General features: G+C 43.0%; 1 protein-coding gene across 2 annotated transcripts in view; it reads right to left on the minus strand.

Annotated features, from left to right (window-relative positions):
* The window catches only part of SKIL (SKI like proto-oncogene), a 234,122-nt gene that overhangs the window by 132,521 nt on the left and 82,722 nt on the right, over positions 1 to 18,879 (minus strand). For both annotated transcript variants that reach the window (XM_044070063.1, XM_044070064.1), the window contains exon 3: positions 480 to 569. In XM_044070063.1, the coding sequence (XP_043925998.1) occupies positions 480 to 569 (90 nt within the window). The remainder of the gene's footprint in view (positions 1 to 479; positions 570 to 18,879) is intronic.

Below are 18,879 nucleotides of genomic sequence, written 5' to 3' on the forward strand. Positions count from 1 at the left end.
ATAAACCTGGGCCTGATACTGGCAGCTACAACAACATAGGATATGCAGCTGCCCTATTAGACCTACAGTTTTATTTAAAGAGGAGCAAGGCTGAATGTGTAAATTTAACTCTTATTGTGCAGCATATCTGTGAAGCACACATTCATGGGGATGCAATATCATGGTGCTTGTGAATTACTTTGATGAGGGCACGCAACCTGTTGTACTGTTTAGACGGAAGCAAAGCTAAGAAAGCTACAAAACGTACGCTTTCATCTTTCAGTTATACATTGCTCTTCCCAGAGCATCTGTGCCCTACAGCACTGAAAAAATGAATTCTATAGCAAAGATGTAACACTATATAACACACTATGAAGAACACAAAAGAGCAGCTACAGGTACTCTTATGTTAGCCACAATACATACTTGCAAGCATGTGGCAGGTTTCTATACAGTGAATAAACTGTTAGCAACTATACAAATTTCAAAACTAGACGCACCTTTTTTACAAAGTCAATCTCCAATGTTTTGTGCTTCACACCAGAAAGTTCAAATTTCCCCTTCTTTATTTGGCCATCATCAGAACAACCCTAAAAAGTAAATGCATAAAGTCAGTTGCCTAGTCTCCATGCAGTATAAAAGCATGAAAAATTTTGTTTTATTATATTCTTTACTTTATAACAAAGTGAGAAAACTGATTTTGTGTGGACCACGTTCAGCTATGACCTTCATAAAAATGCATAAAACAACTACATACAGTAGACAGACATAAAGCACAGAGTTCCATACAATACAAATTGAGCAAAGGGCACAAATCTACTATAAATAAGTGCATGCTTATTTTCTGACTGTGCCACAGTGGCTAGTGCTACCACACAGAACTTGGTTTTCCGGTTTGGCTCCAGGTTGGGATGCTGTGTGTGTGGAGTTTGCAAGTCCTTCCTCTGACCAAGAGGGATTGTGATAGATGCTCAAAATTACCTCAAACATGCCAAAGATATAAAAGAAAGTACAGTTGTGTACACTTACCATAAATGTAGATGTTAGAGTGTATTCACTGTTGCAGTCATCACATTTGGGTTATCTGCTTGCAGGTAGCCCTCAGTTGGCCTGATTATCAAAGTCTTGGGTCCTGCGTAGGTTGCTGTCTCATCTTCCATGACGTCAGGTAGTCAGGGGTATAAAGCATGCAGCCAACGCCATTACATCAGTTTTTCTTGCCCCAGATGTCAGGTGCCCCCATAATGGGAAGTAATTATATACAAGGTTACACCTCCAACAAAAAGCAAATACACCAGAAAGCTTTAAGCATAGTAAACAAGAACAGAGGTATAGGCAATAGAAGTCAGGGGGCTGGAGGGAGGGTAACCAGGACTGCAACAGTGAATACACTCGATGGTTATGGTAAGTGTACACAACCGTACTATGTTCTTCGTGTTTCACTGTTGCAGTCATCACATTTGGGTAGATTCCCAAAGCTAAGGATAGGAGGAGGCAATTAGATAGCATTACGGCCAGCTATAAGGCCCTGCAAGACAGCAGTGGCAAAGCCAGCTCTGGATTTAGAAAAATTTGGAAAGTGGTAATGCTTGGTAAAGGTATGTACAGAACTCCAGGTAGCAGCTTCTAGGATGTCCCTGGTAGGGACACCTCTGAGAAAGGCTGTAGAGGTAGATACAGCCCTGGTGGAATGTGATCTTATCCCCTGTGGGGTAGGTTTTCCATGGTGCTTACAGAAGAAATTAATGCAATGGCCTATCCACTTAGAAATGGTTTGCTTTGAAATTACCTTCCTCTGTGACCCTGCAGCAAATGCAACCAGCAGCTGTTCAGATTTCCTGAGAGGCTTAGTCCTGTACAAGTAAAATCCAAGTTGTCTGTGCACGTCCAAGGAGTGCAATATTCGTTCCCCTTTGTTCTGTGGATTAGAAAAGAAGGTTGGCAACTGAATGGACTGATTAAGGGCCACACTGGATACCACCTTGGGCATAAAGGAAGGATTGGTCCTGAGGGACACCCTGTCCGCATGAAAGATGATGAAAGGCTCTACTGCCATGAGGGCCTGTAATTCAGACACCCTTCTTGCTGAAGTGATGGCTAGAAGGAAGGTTGTTTTCCAAGAAAGGAATTTCAACTCTGCATTTGCAGCTGGCTCAAAGGGAGGTAGAGTGAGCTTTTCCAATACAAAGTTAAGGTCCCAGGCTGGAGTAGGGGCTCTCCTGGGTGGCCTTATGTTTTTGACCCCTCTGAGGAACTGCTTCAGCAGTGGATGAGAGAAGAGGGGTGGCTCTGTATTCTAATGTGCTGAAATGGCAGAGGCATGAATTTTGATGGAAGAAAAAGGAAAGGACCTTGTGAAGCATCTCAGTTAAGTGTTGAAGAATATGTGGTAAATTGGGCACTGCTGTGCCCATCCCCTGAGTTTGTCTCCAGGAACAGAATATTTTCCATTTTTCAGCATAGGATTTTCTAGTACTTGGCCTCCTTGCCTCCAGAATGACATCCATCACTTGCTTACTGAGGGATGGTAACGTGGAGATCAGGTAATTCGCCATTTTGCAAGGTTCAGGGTTTGAAGCTGTGGGTGCAGAATCTGGCCCTCCTGCTGGGACAGCAGGACAGGGGTCTGAGGCAGGTGCCATGGTGCCAGCAGTGACACACTGCGCAAGAGGGGGTTCCAGTGTTGGCGTGGCCATTCTGGTGAAATCAGTACTGTCCTTGGTTTGTCCCGTTTGATCTTTAGTAGCACTCTGGAGAGGAGAGGCAGAGGGGGAAAGGCATAAACTAATAGGTTTTTCCAGGTGAAGGACAGGGCATCCACTTTCCAAGCTTGTTTGTGGGGAATCCTAGTGCAGAATTTGCCTCCCCCTCAGAACTACCAATTGGACAAACAGGTCTATATCTGGGCTCCCCATTTGTTTCTCAACATGTTGAATATCTTTGGTTCCAGTTTCCACTCGTGTGGGTCCATGAGATTTCTGCTTAGGTCGTCTGCCAGTGTATTTAGCTTGCCTGGCAGGAATTGAGCTTGTAGGTGCACCTGTTAGCTCAAGGATGTTCCACAGACCCATGGTTAGTCTGCAGAGAGGGTATGAGTGGGTTCCCCCTTGCTTGTTTATGTACCACATAACAGTGGTGTTGTCCATCTTTACCAACAACTGTCCTGGAAGAATGTGGTCCTTGAATGCTGTCACAGCATTCTATTCAGCTAACATTTCATGCAGGTGCATTTGACTTTGGTTCCATTTGCCCTGAATGCACTGCCTTGCCAACTGAGGCCCCCATGCATAGTCTGATGAGTCTGCTGTTAGGGTTTGGGCGGCAGGGGTAGAGTGAATGGCAGTCCCTTGTTTTGGTGGCAGGCCTCTGCCCACCAAAGGAACTCTATCTTTAGACAAGGTATGATAGGAATCATTGACTCTAGGTCCTGAGAATGTTGACACCATAGGCTTTTTAGATACCATTGTAGTTTCCTCATATGCAGTCTTGCATATGGAATTAGTAGAATGCAAAAGGCCATGAACCCCAGGGCTTGCAGTATTTTCCTTGCAGACAGCTGGGTCTTTGTGGCTTGCAGATAGCTGGGTCTTTGTGGCCAGTAGTTTGAAGTAGGCTGTCAAGTGAACTTGTTTCTCTGGCGTGAGGTAGACCATCTGGGAAGTTTATTCAAGCTTGCTCCCAGGAATACAATTTGTTGGCAGGGTATGAGATTCTTTTCGTTTATGGTGTACCCCAGAGAAGTTAACAATTTCTTTACAAACGCCAGATGATTTAATAGTATGTCCTGGCTTTCTGCCTGAATTAGACAATCATCCAGGTATGGGTATATCTGAATATTTCTTTCCTTGCAAAATGCAATGACTGGAGCTAGGCACTTTGTGAATACCCTGGGCGCAGTAGATAAGCCAAAGGGCAGTGCAGAGAACTGATAGTGCATGTAGCCTGGTCTGAAGCATAGATATCTTCTGCAAAATTCCCTTATTGGGATGTGCAGGTAGGCCTCCTTTAAATCCAGTGTTGCCAACCAGGTATTTTTGCCTAGCATGGGAAGCAGCTGATGAAGAGTTAGCATTTTGAATTTTGGGATTACCAAATAAGTGTTTAGGAAGGACAGGTCCAGGATAGGACGCCAAGAACTGTCTTTTCTGGGTACCAGGAAAAGTCTTGAGTAGAAACCTTGCCCCCATTCTTCTTCTGAGACAGGTTGAATAGCCCTGATGCTTAGAAGAGAGAGAACTTGCTTTTAAGTCTCTGCCCACTGATTGGGGGTAGGCCTGGCCAACTGTTTGGGGTTGGTAAGGAGTGGAAGTGGAATCTGTATCCTTGGGAAACTATATTTAAAACCCATTTGTCTTGGGTAATGCGTTCCCAATTATTTGCAAGTAGGGCGAGCTTTCCCCCTAATGGAACGGTCAGTTGAGCAGGGTTTGGAAGGTTTAAAGTTAAGTCATTGAGACAGTTTACCATAGGGGGAGTCTTACTACTCCCAGATTTGGAAGTGGGAGCCCCCCACTGCTTAGGCCTGTGAGTACCTTGGGACTGAAGCCTGGGTGTTCTGCTAGTTCTGGGTTTGGACTGAGAAGGCCTGGAAGAGGCAGGAAAGGACCAATTCTTAGAGGGCCAATGCCTACTAAATCTGGGAGGCTGAACTTGCAGGAAATCTTTAACAGTTTGCATAGATTTAGCTTTTTCCTCCATCTTTTTAAGTAATTCTTCTGCTTTGTTGTCAAACAGACGGTCTTGGCTTAAGGGAGCATCCAGTAATTTAGCTTTAACATGATCTGGCAAAGATTGCTCCTTAAGCCAAGCATGCCTTCTAAGCACAGACCCAGTGACAGCAGCCCTGCAAGATGCCTCTAATGAATCAAACCACATTGCAAAGTATGTTTTCCAACTTGTTCAGCAGAATGCATTAAATCCTGCAATTCTTTATTTTCAGCACAGTCAGGAATCAACGTCATTTTCTGTTTAAGCAATCCAATAATATGCTGCTGATACTTTAACATATGAAACTGGCAGTTTAAGGCCCTAATGGCCAAAGTTGCAGAAGTGTATACTTTCTTACCTCATCTGTCCAGGGCCCTGGAATCTCTATCAGAGGGGAAGGGTTTTTGGCAGTATTAGCCTTAATGCTCTTGGGTCCCTGTGAAACGGTCTCAGGATCCGCAGTAGGATTTTTAAAGAGGAACTTGTGACAGTCAGGTACCCTGTAATACCCATCAGGTTTTCTGGGAGCAAGAGGAAAATTGTCAGGGGCCAGGCTATATTCCGAGAAGGCATTATCTACAATGTCCAGTACAGGAGGGATAGCTAAAGGCCTGTGTTGAGGTAAGAGTAAGAATTCCCTAAGCCTCTTTTTGGAGTCAGAGTAATCCTGGCTTTCCCAGCGGAAATGCTCCCTAAGAGTATGCAAGGTTTCAATAAAAGAGAAATCATCTGGAGGGGAAGCAGAGGGAATGGAGTCCTCTGAATCAGAATCCTCATAGGTAGGTAAGGGCAACTCCTGGTCATCAGACAAAACAGAAATTTCAGAATCCTGATCAGAAGAATCAGAAGGAAAATCAGTACTAGGTCTCAGAGGGAGAAGGGTGGCTTTCCCTGATTAGAGTAATAAAGTCTTCAACCATTCTTATCATTTGTTTTTTTAGACATAAGGGCCTGACCATGCAGTCTGAGTGTCGGTTTTCTAGGCATGGATCGAGTTTTAGGCCTTGAAGAAGAAGATGGGGTTGGTTTAATATGCATGTCAGTAGGCCTGAATACATGCTCAGAAGCTGGTGCCTGCACAGCGGCTCCGGACCCATCCAAGGTAGAGACATCCGCAGGTTCCACAGTTGAAGAAGCATCACGCGGCATACTGGACTCCGAATGGGTCTCAGTAGAGGCCTGCGAATCTGAAGTAACAGGTATCAGGGGCTGCGAAAGCGCCTCACTGAGTAACGGCGAACTGGTGACTAGCTTAGCAGAAGAGTTGTTGGCAACTTTGGACCTATGTGGTCTGTCTTTATCTTTGTGTTTTTCGGAGTATCGGTAGTCAGGTGCCTTACCGAAGCCCTTTCTGGATAATTGAACCGAATGCCAAAATATTTAGATGCAAAAATTAACAGACGACGAATAGTACAAGGTTTCAATAAGGCACAAAACAGACAGCGAGGTACGTATGAAAATCTTTATGAGGTAGTTGCTTTCCACAGGAAATACAATTGTTAACTTTTACTGACATAGGTTTAGAGCAAGAAAAAGGATCCCCAACGGGGTACTTAGCTTAGTTGAAGACTTCGGATCTGAAACTCAAAAACGAAAATTTCAGGAGTCGGCCGACCAGCACTTGCGAACTGCTTCTGCTTCAGGCATCGCACGGCAAGAAAGACTGATGTAATGGTGTCGGTTGCATGCTTTATACCCCTGACTACCTGACGTCATGGAAGATGAGACAGCAACCGACGCAGGACCCAAGACTTTGATAATCAGGCTGACTGAGGGCTACCTGCAAGCAGATAACCCACATCTAATGACTGCAACACTGAAACACGAAGAACATCTGAGACGGTCTCAACTGCAACAATGACCTGGATAAACTAAGTACCGACAATAAACTAACGAATGTATGAAAGATGCATATCAAAAGACACAACTATACAAGTATGCAGCTTGATCAACCATACTGAATACCAAAACTCACAGCAACTGGAAATACTGTGTACTACTACCACACTGGAATAATGCAGCTGTAAGTATCATTTACTTTCCTTTCACATTCAAAGAAACTTGGTACAATTTTTTTACCCCCACCCGCACCCCCATGCTTCTAGAACATTTAAATTCTCAGTCCATGGCCATATAATCTCAGATGTCTCCAAGTAAAATACCTTATTTCTGCAATTCTGAGTACCACACTCATCTCTGAGGTCAAGCAACTATGAAAGGTGAGTAATAAAGCAAGCATGTGGTGTTACGGGTGCAGAAGGTTTTCATCACCTGCTAATTACATAGTTTATAACAGCGCTTTTATTTTAAAACTGGGCTCAATCAATAACTGATATGTCTTCTCTGATTTGCAGAATCCTGCTCTACTTCACTGCTGACATACTTGTCATTTTTCTCTTTCAGTTTTGCTTTTTAATCAGGTACACATCTATGGAGGTGCTGAGATATAGGTAGCTTGGGAATGACAAGGACAGACAGCTATGGAAATGCAGATAAGGAAGACCATCAAATGAAAGGTGTGTGTGTGTGTGTGTGTGTGTGTGTGTGTGTGTGTGTGTGTGTGTGTGTGTGTGTGTGTGATGAAAGGGATAAGGGAGTAGTGAGGGTCAGAACCTAAGGCAGTATTTGTGGAAAAGATAGAGGAAGTTGGGAGAAAGACAGTCCATTATCACTGTAGTTAAGATGGAGAAAGGCAGATGAAATAATACTGGTTGACTGTGGCAGTACACCTGGACCCAGGCACATCGAATAAAAACACTATGAAACCGGGAAAAAAATAAATGAGTGGGCAAAGAGGAGGACAACTGTTATGGGGGATTTGAGCCTTCCAAAAGCAAATGTGAGAGAGCCTGAGTTGCAGAACACAGGGGAAATGGAGAGTGACTGATGTCGTGGACCATTAGGGGTTTGTGCCAAAAAGTATAGTTGTTTACACTTACCGTAAATGTAAATGTTCCAGTGTATTCACTGTTGCAGTCATTACATTTGGAAAATCTGCTGGCAGGTTGTCCTCAGTCGGCCTGATTAACAAAGTCTTGGGTCCTGCGTCGGTTGCTGTCCCTTCTTCCATGATGTCAGGAGTATAAAACATGCAGCCGACGCCATTGCATCAGTTTTTCTTGCCTCAGATGTCAGGTGCCCCCCAAATGGGGAGCAAATAAAATTAAAAACACAAAAAATATACCTCCAATTCTAAAAGCAAATACACCAAAAGGGCTTTTAAGCATAGTGAAAGAAAGGAGAGGTATAGCCAGAGAAAAATAGGGGGCTGGAGGGAGGGTAACCAGGACTGCAACAGTGAATACACTCGAACATCTACATTTATGGTAAGTGTACACAACTGTACTATGTTCTTCGTGATTCACTGTTGCAGTCATTACATTTGGGTAGATTCCCAAAGCTGTGGTTGGGTGGAGGGAATTATACAGCATTAGGACCAGCTATAAGGCCCTGCAGGACAGCAGTGACAAAGCCAACTCTGGATTTAGAGAAAAGTGGTAAATGGTAATGTTTGGTGAACATATGAACTGAGCTCCAGGTAGCAGCTTCTAGAATGTCCCTGGTAGGAACACCTCTGAGAAAGGCTGTAGAAGTAGATGCAGCCCTGGTGGAATGGGATCTGATCCCCTGGTGGATAGTTTTTCCATGGTGCATATAGCAGAAACAAATACAATGGCTTATCCATTTGGAAATGGCTTGCTTTCGCTTTGAAATAGCCTTTCCCTCTGCCCCTGCAGCAAATACCACCAGCAGTTGTTCAGATTTTCTTTGAGATTTTGTCCTGTTTAAGTAAAATCTAAGTTGTCTCTGTACATCCAATGAATGCAGAATCCATTCCCCCTTGTTCTGTGGATTGGGAAAGAAAGTTGTCAAATGAATGGTCTGATTAAGAGCCACACTGGATACCACCTTAGGCATGAAGGATGGATTGGTCCTGAGAGATACCGTGTTCGCATGAAAAATTATGAAAGCCTCCATTGCCATAACAGCCTGTAATTCGGAAATCCTTCTAGCTGAAGTGACTGCTAAAAGGAAAGCTGTTTTCCAGGAGAGACATTTTAAGTCTGCAGTAGCAGCTGGCTCGAAAGGAGGGAGAGTGAGCTTTTCCAATACAAAATTGGAGGTCCCAGGCAGGGGGTTGAAGCTCTCCTGGGTGGTCTTAAGTTTTTGGCCCCTCTGAGATACTGCTTTAGCAGAGGATGAGAGAAGAGGAGAGGTTCTGTGTTGTAATGAGCTGAAATGACTGAGGCATGGATTTTTATGGAAGAAAAGGACAGGCCCTTGTGAAGCATCTCAGTTAAGTATTGTAAAATCTGAGAAATGTTGGGCACTGCTGTGCTTTATCCCTTGAGACTGATTCCAGGCACAAAATCTTTTCCATTTGTCAGCATAAGATTTTCTAGTACTCGGCCTTCTCGCCTACAAAATGACATCCATCACAGATTTGCTAAGGGTGAATTTAGGTGATTAGCCACGTTGCAAGATTCAAAGTTATGAGCTGAGTGTGCAGAATTTGGTTGTTCTGCTGAGACAGTAAGTAAGGTGTCTGAGGTAGGTGCCAGGGTGGAAGGTGCGACACATTGCGCAGGAGTGGGTACCAGTGTTGGCGAGGCCAGTCTGGAGCAATCAAAATCATTTTTGGTTTGTCCTGCTTGACTTTTAGTTGAACTTTGGAGAGCAGAGGCAGAGGAGGAAAGGCATAGACTGATAGGTTTTTCCAGCTGAAGGATACAGCATCCACTTTCCAGGCTTTTTTGTGATGAGTTCTTGTGCAAAATCTGTCCAACTGTGTACCCCCCTGCTTGTTTATGTACCACATAACCGTGGTGCTGTCTGTCTTTATCATTAATTGTCCTGGATGAAGGTAGTCCTTGAAGGCTGTCAGTGCATTCTGTATAGCCAGCATTTCTTTTTGATTGATATGAAGGTGCATTTGATTTGAGCTCCATTTGCCCTGAATGCACTTCCCTGCCAGATGTGCCCCCAAAGCATAGTCTAATGTGTCTGTAGTTAGGGTTTGGGCGGCAGGGGTGGTGTGAATGGCAGTCCCTTGTTTTGGTGGCAGGCCTCTGCCCACCATAGGAACTCTAGTTGCAGGCAAGGTATGACAGGAATCATTGTTTCCAGGCTGTGACAATGCTGACTCCATAGACTAAGTACCAATGAAGTTTCCTCATATGCAGTCTTGCATATGGAATTAGAAGAATGCAGGAGGCCATGAACCCCAAGGCTTGCAGTATTTGCCTTGCAGAAAGCAGGGTGTTTGTGGCCACCTGTTTGAATTAAGTCACCAAACGAATCTGCTTCTCTGGCGTAAGGAAAGCCATCTGGGCAGTTGTATACAAGCTTGCACCCAGGAATGTAATTTTTGAGAGGGTAACAGTTGTGATTTCTTTTCATTTATAGTGTACCCTAGACAAGTTAGAACCCTTTTTACAAACGCCAGATCGTTTAGAAGAGTAATCCGCTGTGGTGGTGCTGCGGTAGCATTGTCGCCTCACAGTAAGACGCTGTCTGATTCAATTCTCAGCTAGAGCGTCTTCTGCATGGAGACATGCGTGAATGGGCATACCTTCGTTGAAGGTTGTGCGTCAGGGCTGGCAACTTGGCACGTAAAAATCAACTGCCAATCATTAGCGGACCGGAGTTCAACTATGGCGACCCCTAACCGGGAAAAGCCGAAAGACACATACATAGATGGTTTAGAAGAGTGTCCTTGTTTTCTGCCTGAATTAGACAATCGTTCAGGTATGGATATATTTGAATATTTCTTTACCTGCAAAACGCAATTACTGGAGCCAGGCACATTGTAAAGACGCTGGGCGCAGTAGATAAGCCAAAGAGCAGTGCAGAAAACTGGTAATGCAAGTAGCCTACTTTGAAGCGGAGGTATCTTCTGCCAGATTCCCAGATTGGGATATGCAGGTAAGCCTCTTAAATCTAGAGTTGCCAACCAGGCATCTTTGCCTAGCATAGGAAGTAACTGGTGGAGAGTCAGCATCTTGAATTTTGGAATGTCCAGACAGGTGTTTAGAGTAGATAAGTCCAGAATTGGACGCCATGATTTGTCTTTTCTGGGTACCAGAAAAAGTCTTGAATAGAAACCTTGTCCCTTTTTCTCTTCTGGTACTGGTTGAATAGCCCCCATGCTCATGAGGGAAAGTACTTGTTTCTGGGCCTCTGCCCACTGATTTGGGGGCAAGTCTGGCCATCCGTTTGGAATTGGCAATGTGTGGAAATTAAATCTGTATCCCTGGGATACTATATTTAAAACCCATTTATCCTGGGTTATAAGTTAGCAGTTACTTGCATGAAGAGCCAGTTTCCCCCCAAAGGGGCAGCTAAAAGGTAAGTGCTTGGTAAGTGTAAAGGGAAGTCATTGAGACTGCTTACCATAGGGAGGTGTCTTGTTTCCAGATTTGGAAGAGGAGGCACCCCATTGTTTTGTTCTGAAAGTCCCTTGTGACTGAACCCTGGAGGCCTTTGGAATGTCTGGGTTTGACTTGAGTGGCTCTCGAAGGAACTGGAAAGGACCAGTTCTTAATAGGCCAGTGCCTACTAAATCTTGAAGGCTGCACTTGTAAGAAATCTTTCACAGTTTGCCTAGATTTAGCTTTATCTTCCATCTTTTTTAAAACGTCTTCAGCCTTATTACCAAAGAGACGGTCCAGTTGTAAAGGAGCATCCAATAATTTTGCTTTAACATGATCAGGCAGATTTTGCACTGAGTCAAGCATGCCTTCTTAGCACAGACCCATTTACAGCAGCACTGCAAGAGGCCTCCAAAGAATCAAAATCACATTGCAAAGTATGTTTTCCAACTTGTTCAGCTGAATGCAATAAATCCTGTAAATCTTTGTTTTCCACACAGTCAGAAATTATCATTTTCTGTTTAAGCAATCCCATGATATGTTGTTGATGTTTTAGCATATGAAATTGACAGTTTAAAGCCCTGACTGCCAAGGTTGCAGAAGTGTAAACCTTCTTACCCCATCTATCCAGCGCCCTGGAACCACTATCAGAAGGGGTAGAATTTTTAGCGGTAGAAGCCTTAATGCCCTTTGGACCCTGAAGAATGGTTTCAGGATCTGCAACAGGATTTTTGAAAAGGAATTTGTGGGAGACAGGAACCCTGTAGTATCTGTCTGGCTTACAAGGAGCCGGAGGCAGAGAATCAGGAGCCATACTAGATTCTGAAAAAACATCATCAACAAATGTCTAGAACAGAAGGTATAGCCAAAGGCCTATGCTGAGGAAGAAGAAGAAAATCCCCAAGTCTCTCTTTAGATTCAGAGAAATCCTGACTTTCCCAGTGGAAATGTTCCCTTAAGGTATGTACAGTTTCCCCAAAAGAAAAATCCTCAGGGGGAGAAGCACAAGGAATGGAATCTTCTGCATCAGAGTCCTCATAAGTAGGTATAGACAATTCCTGTTCATTAGAGGAGTCAAAAGAAATTGAATCCTGTTCAGAAGGTTCATAATCATGTCTTGCCTAGGCCACTTAGAAGGGGGGTGTTGGCTACCCCTGATTAGAGTAATTAAATCTTCAGCCATTTTGATCATTTGTTTTTTAAACATGGGGGCCTGCACATGTGGCCCAGGCGTCGGAGGCATAGGTCGAGATTTTGGCTTTAGTTTTGAAGTTGGTGTTAGTCTAATACACAAATCGGTAGGCCTGAAAACACCCTCAGAAGCCGCTGCCTGCACAGCGGCTCCGGACCCATCCAAGGTAGAGACATCCACGGGTTCCATAATTGAAGCATCTCGTGGCATACCGGACTCTGAATGGGTCTCAGTAGAGGCCTGTGAATCAGACGTAGCGGGTATCAGGGGCTGCGAAAGCACCTCACTGAGTACTGACGAACTGGCGACTGGCCTAGGAGAAGCGTTGTCGGCAGTTTTGGACCTCAACGGCTTGTCTCTGTCTTCTTCTTTGCGTTTTTTAGGTATTCCAGTAGTCTGATTGCTAACCGACGACATTTCTGGATAATTAAAGCGTGAGCCAAAATATTTAGAAGCAAAAATGTACCGACGTTTGATTAAATAAAGCACAAAACCTACAGCAAGGTACGTTGTGGTCAGGGCCTAGGCAAGGAATACAGTACAAATGAAAATCCTTATGAGGTATTTACTTCCCACAAGTAATGCAATTATTAACTTTTACTGATATCGGTAAGGAGCAAGAAAAAGTTTCCCCAACGGGGTACTTAGCTTTTCAGTTGAAGACTTCGGATCTGAAACTCGAAAACAAAAATTTCAGGAGTCTGCCGACCGGCACTTTTGAACAGCTTCTGCTTCGGGCACCGCGCGGCAAGAAAGACTGATGTAATGGCATTGGCTGCATGTTTTATACCACTGACGACCTGACGTCATGGAAGAAGGGACAGCGACTGACGCAGGACCCAAGACTTTGTTAATCAGGCCGACTGAGGGCAACCTGCCAGCAGATTACCCAAATGTAATGACTGCAACAGTGAAACACGAAGAACATCTGAACCACAATGCACAGAATTCTGGATATGGTTCTAAACTAAGTGAATACTCAGATAGTGTCCAGACAAAGGCACTGTTTGCACTGATCATGCCACTGTGTGGCCTATGGAGGGAAAAGAGAAAACAAGCCAAAGACGATGGTGTAAAATTTCAGGGGACCAGGTTATAGAGCTGGAGGAAAAGGCCTTCAATGAGTTAAGGGCCTGCAAGGAAATCAAGATGATGAAAGTATGGTTACCATAACATTAGATGCCGGAGTAATCTCTGTTGGAGACTACCTGCAGGGATAGTAATACCTCCAGACAGATTACAAAGCCTAAGAGTCTTCCTCTTGTGCCATAATTTTATATGGTTCATAAAGGACGTATGGGAGTGAAGTACTTCAGTACTTTCTTGCTCCACACCCTAAAGTTTGCAAAAAAATAAATAAATAAATAATAAAAAAATAAAAAAGAGAGGAGAAAGACATCACAAAAAGGTGCAGGAGGATGGGATGTAACATTGCGACAGTGATCAGTACAACATGTACTTTTATAAGTTTTCACACAACTGTACTATGTCCTTTCTATGATCACGGTTGCAGTATTACTAACAAATGGAAAGTCTCGAAGCTTTCGAAGTCTCAAGGGAAGAGGAATGAAGATTTGAGATGTTAAATTCTTGAAAGATGGACCTAGTGAATCCTGCTCTAGAAAAAGCATCAATCTTGTAATGTTTGGCAAATGTATGCATGTATGGAAGACCACATAGCAGCTTATAAAATATATCAGGAATCAAGACCTATAAAAAAGGCACCAGAAAATGCTACAACTCCAGTAGAGTGGGGTCTTAACCAAACGTGGAATGTCCTTTCTGTGGCAAGAACAACAAAGGGGTTGCCAGAAGAGATCCATTTGGAACCTGTCTGCTTGGAGACAGGAAAACGCAACTTCATGTCCTGAAAGGAAATAAAAATTTGGTCTAATTTTCTTATGGACTTGTCTTCTCAAGATAAAACCAAGTTGTCTGTAAAAATCTAAAGAGAGTGCAAACTTATTTCTCCCGTTTTGAGAGGGGGGGGGGTAGACAGGTTGAGAAGCCTGGTTCAAGGACAGCACATTAACCACCTTAAGCATAAAGGATGGGTTAGTTCTGATGGCAAACCTATCTTTAGGAAAAGACAAAAAGGGAAGTGCAGCCATGATTGGTCAAAATAGCTTATGAATTGCAAGCAAAGGAAGAGCCACCGACAGTGCAGCCTTCCAAGTACAAAACTTCAGGAAAATGGACGAAGCAAGCTCAAAAGCAACAAGAAATAGCTCTTATAAACATAATTCAGGTCTCAAGGAGGAGGTAGGTATCCAGAGTTGAAGGACGCCCTTTAAAAACTTACCTCAAAACACAAGGATAAAGATGTATCAAAAGAAAGGTAGACAAATGGCTGACAAATGAGTACTAACAGAGAGTATGCCAGGCCTCAATAATGTAACTCACACAAGTAAGAAAGAATGTCAGACATATCTGTAGGATAAGGGACCCGATTTTTTTTTTCTGGCACCAACCTGAAAATCTCTTCCATTTGGAAACATACGATTTTCTAGTAGCATGTTTTCTAACCTGCACAGCACACAGACAGAAAAAGGAATCAAAATCTAATTATTCAAAGAGTTAGATTCAGAGTCTAAAGGTATGGATAAATGTGACAGACCTTGTACTCTGTAAACAAGTCTATTCCTGGGCCAGATGGAATAGAAGGGGAACATGTTCTGTTTGGGCGAATAGGGAATCAGACACCAGCAAGATTTTGGGGTTGCCCTTCTTAATTTTGAGAAAAAAAATAGGAATCAGTGGTAGGGAAGGGAATTTGTACAGGAGTATCTCCTTAAGGAAAAAGGCATAGTACCTACTTTCTAAACCTCTGGGCATGAGACTACGGAACAAAACAGCCTCAGCTGCCTGTTCTTACTGGAGGCAAAGAAATCCACTGATGGACAATCTGCAACAAGACCTCTCTGTTTAACATCCATCCATGAGGGTCTACCTGGGATCTACAAGTAATCTGCCACCAAACTGCACTCAGAGGAAATGTAAACTGCTAGCAAGAACATATTGTGCTGTATTGTCAGTGTCCCAAGGAGTCAATACAAGTCTGCAAAGGGAGTACGATTTTGTTCTGCCTTGTTGACATACCTCATAACTATCACATTGTCTATAAATATTCAGAGGATCTGGAGACCAGAGGTGATGCACGGCTACAATGACTGCCTTCATTTCCCTGGTATTTATGTGGTCCTCCCTCTCCTTTTTGGACCAAACACCCTAGACGTTTACATTCATGGAATAAGCTCCCCTGGCCAAGTCTGAAACTTCTGTGTAAATATCTTGGCAAGGGGAAGGAAACAAATGGCACTCTGGGATTGCGTGACATTTGGTTGATCCACCAATGAAACTCCCTCGTGTAATACAGGAAATGGAAAGTTCAGAGGATGACAGTGTTCTGTCCCTACAGATATGGGATACCACGGAATCTTCCTCATATAGTAGTAAGGCCCATGGAATCATTTACAATAGTAGAAGCCATAAATCCTAGGGCTCTCAAGATCTCTCTTGCTCGGATCACATCTAAAGGGAGAAAAGACTAAATTATTCCTTTACGAACATCATTTTGTCCTGAGGAAGACAGGGACTTGTTGACAAAAGAACTGAGTCTGCAACCCTGAAACACTAGATCCTGGGAGGGAACCACAATGGGCTTCTTGAGGTTTAAGGCGAACCCCAAACAGTGAAGCAGTTTTTGGATTTTTTTTTTTCGTAAAGTTGAGGTCCAGAAGGAGCTTTTAGCCCACAGGAGACTGAAACAGCAGGTGATTTAAGTAAGAAAAAAATCTGTGTCCCCTGAATCATTTGGCGGCAGGAAGCACAAAGGTTAAAGCACAAATCTGATTATCTGCTGAACAGGAGAAACTAATTCTATTGTACCCAACATTACTTCAAATAAAAGATGCTGAAGCTATCCAGATGTCTGCAAAAATTCTACACTTCTTATTATGCCATTATTCAAAGAATCATGAAACATGGCAAAACTTACAAAATACAACAACAAAATAATACTGCTCACATCATAAAAAAGACAGTAACATAAAAGTGTAGGGACAACAACAGACAATTTAAACTTCAACCAGTTTGTCAAATACCAAAGTCAGAAAATCATCTTTAATTCTAAACACATCTTATCACTCCAAGATCAATGTACCAACCCATTAATGAATACAATGTAGAGTTAACTTTCACATAATCCACCTTAATGGACCTTAAATGCTGCAATGAATCCTTAAGTATAAAAAAACAGAAGGCTCGTAAACTAAAAGAAAAAGTCAGAAAAGCATCTTTAGCCAATTCAAAAGAATGCATCTTGTCACTCCAGGATCAATGTACCAACACATTAATGAATACAATTGTAGGAGTCAACTTTCAAATAATCCACCTTAATGGACCTTAAATGCTGCAGTGAATCCTTAAGTATAAAAAAAAAAATCAGAAGGCTGGTAAACTAAAACAACTGAAGAAATACAATTAAATTCCATTTCTTACAGGATACCAAGTAGCTAAAAAAAGAAGTTATGTACTCACCATAACATTCCATCTGTGTTGTTGTCTCTCATTTGCTTTTCAACCTGTGTGTTCAGATCCGACTCCAGCCTCTGACATCTGAGCTACTCCCCTACCCATAATGTTCCTCTCCTCCAAATTCCTCAGATCGAGTTTGCTGCACCACTATATATCATTTAATCATACAAGCAGGAAAAAAAAATCACCCAAAGGCAACAGGGCAAGTCAGAAAAAGGTAGGAGGATGGAGGGAGAGAAGATTGAAGGTCCACGGAGGGGGGGGGGGGTACCCAAGAAGTAGATGGGCCTGACTCAAAAGTTTACAAAACACCAATTCCTCTGGTTTGGGGTAAGACCAAACACCATTTTGGTGGTAAGATTTCTATGAGATTTCCAAAAGAGACTTCCTCAGGTGGTGATCTGGGGTCCCTTCCCTTCATTGAGATTGGAAACCCTCACAGAGGACACCAAAGGGGAATCCAAGTGTATTATTTTATACTAATGCTTCTGAGGAACTTCCTTGGTAGGGTGCTCTGGGGATGTATCGGAAGACTCTGGGTGTTCCAAAAGGGAAGGAAGGGAAAGTCACAAGAAGAACTATACAAATTTACAAGATTCTAGGACAAGACGGACAGACTATAAAATAAGAAAAAGAAGTTATGTACTCACCATAACATTCCATGTTTGTAGTCCATCTCGCCCTTCATTCGTACATATGGGTTCAGAGCCGATCCTCTGCTCCGATTCGGCCGATTATAAAGCTCGAAGTCTCTCAGTTGGCTCGTGGCAAGGTAGGTATCCCATAGTGCACTAGTAAGAATCCCCAGATCTTGTTTGGAACAACAAAGATGAAAGGTCCCCACCCTACAGAAGATGAATGCTATCTTGTCTCCAGGTCCTCCAAGGATACATGGACAGGGTAGGTGGGTAGGTTAGTAAGAATGAAGGGTGAGGTGGACTACAAACATGGAACATTACGGTGAGTATATAACTTCTTTATGTTCTGTAGTCCTATCTCACCTTCATTCTTACATATGGGACAGCGTCTCTAGCACCTGCTTCTCGGGTGGCTCATGGGAATATACTCCTATGAACCGTGGAACCAAAGGAAGCTCTACCCCCTGAGGCCAAATCTAATTTGTAATGATTAATAAAGGTATGTGGGGTAGCCCAAGTTGCTGCTGCACATATACTGTCAATTTGGACTCTGGCTTGAAAGGCAGCAGATGTAGATACGGATCTGGTAGAATGAGCCTTAATTTTAAACGGGTGTCCTTTGCCATTGGAAGAGTAAATAAAAAAAATCCAATCTGATAATGTTATCTTACAGACTGGCATACCTTTTCTTGTCTCAGAAAAAGATACGAACAATTGGTCTGATCTCCTAAACTCCTTGGTTCTATGTAGATAGAACCTTAACTGTCTGCGAACATCAAATTGATGAAACTTATATTCTGCACTGTTTGAATGATTAAGGAAAAAGACTGGCAGTTCAATAGCTTGATTCATATTAGATTGACAGCAAACCTTGGGGGTGAAGGACGGATTTGTACAAAGGGAAACTCTGTCTACGAAAGATCAAGTAAGGAGGTTTGACTGACAGTGCTTGTAACTCTGACACTCTTCTGGCGGGTGTAATGGCTACTAGAAAAATAGACTTCCATGAAAGGAACTTTAATCCACAAGTATGTGTGGGTTCAAAAGGTGAGGAACTAAGTTTGGACAGAACAAAATTTAGATCCCAAAGAGATACAGGTTCCTGAAAAGGAGGGCTCAGCAAGATAGTGCCTTTTAAAAAGGATTTACACAATTTGTGAGCCATAAGATTAGGCTCATGTTGTCCCAAATTAAAATTGGAGATCACTGCCAATTGAACTTTGATTGCAGCAGCAACCGATCCCTGATGAAAAGTTCAGTTAGGAATTCTAACACCAAGGGAATGGAGGCTGTGCAAGGATCTATGTTTTTTTTCTTTTGCCTAGATAGAAAATCTTTTCCATTTGCTAGCGTATAATTTTCTCGTAGAAGGCTTGTGAGAAGACGTGAGGATATGTGCAACTGCAGATGAGAAATCATGAAGCCTGACTAGGGATGGAAGTGGAACAGCCACAAT

The sequence above is a fragment of the Protopterus annectens genome, chromosome 4.part1 (genome assembly GCF_019279795.1).
Source record: "Protopterus annectens isolate FY-2018-M chromosome 4.part1, PAN1.0, whole genome shotgun sequence".
In the NCBI taxonomy this organism is placed as follows: domain Eukaryota; kingdom Metazoa; phylum Chordata; order Ceratodontiformes; family Protopteridae; genus Protopterus; species Protopterus annectens.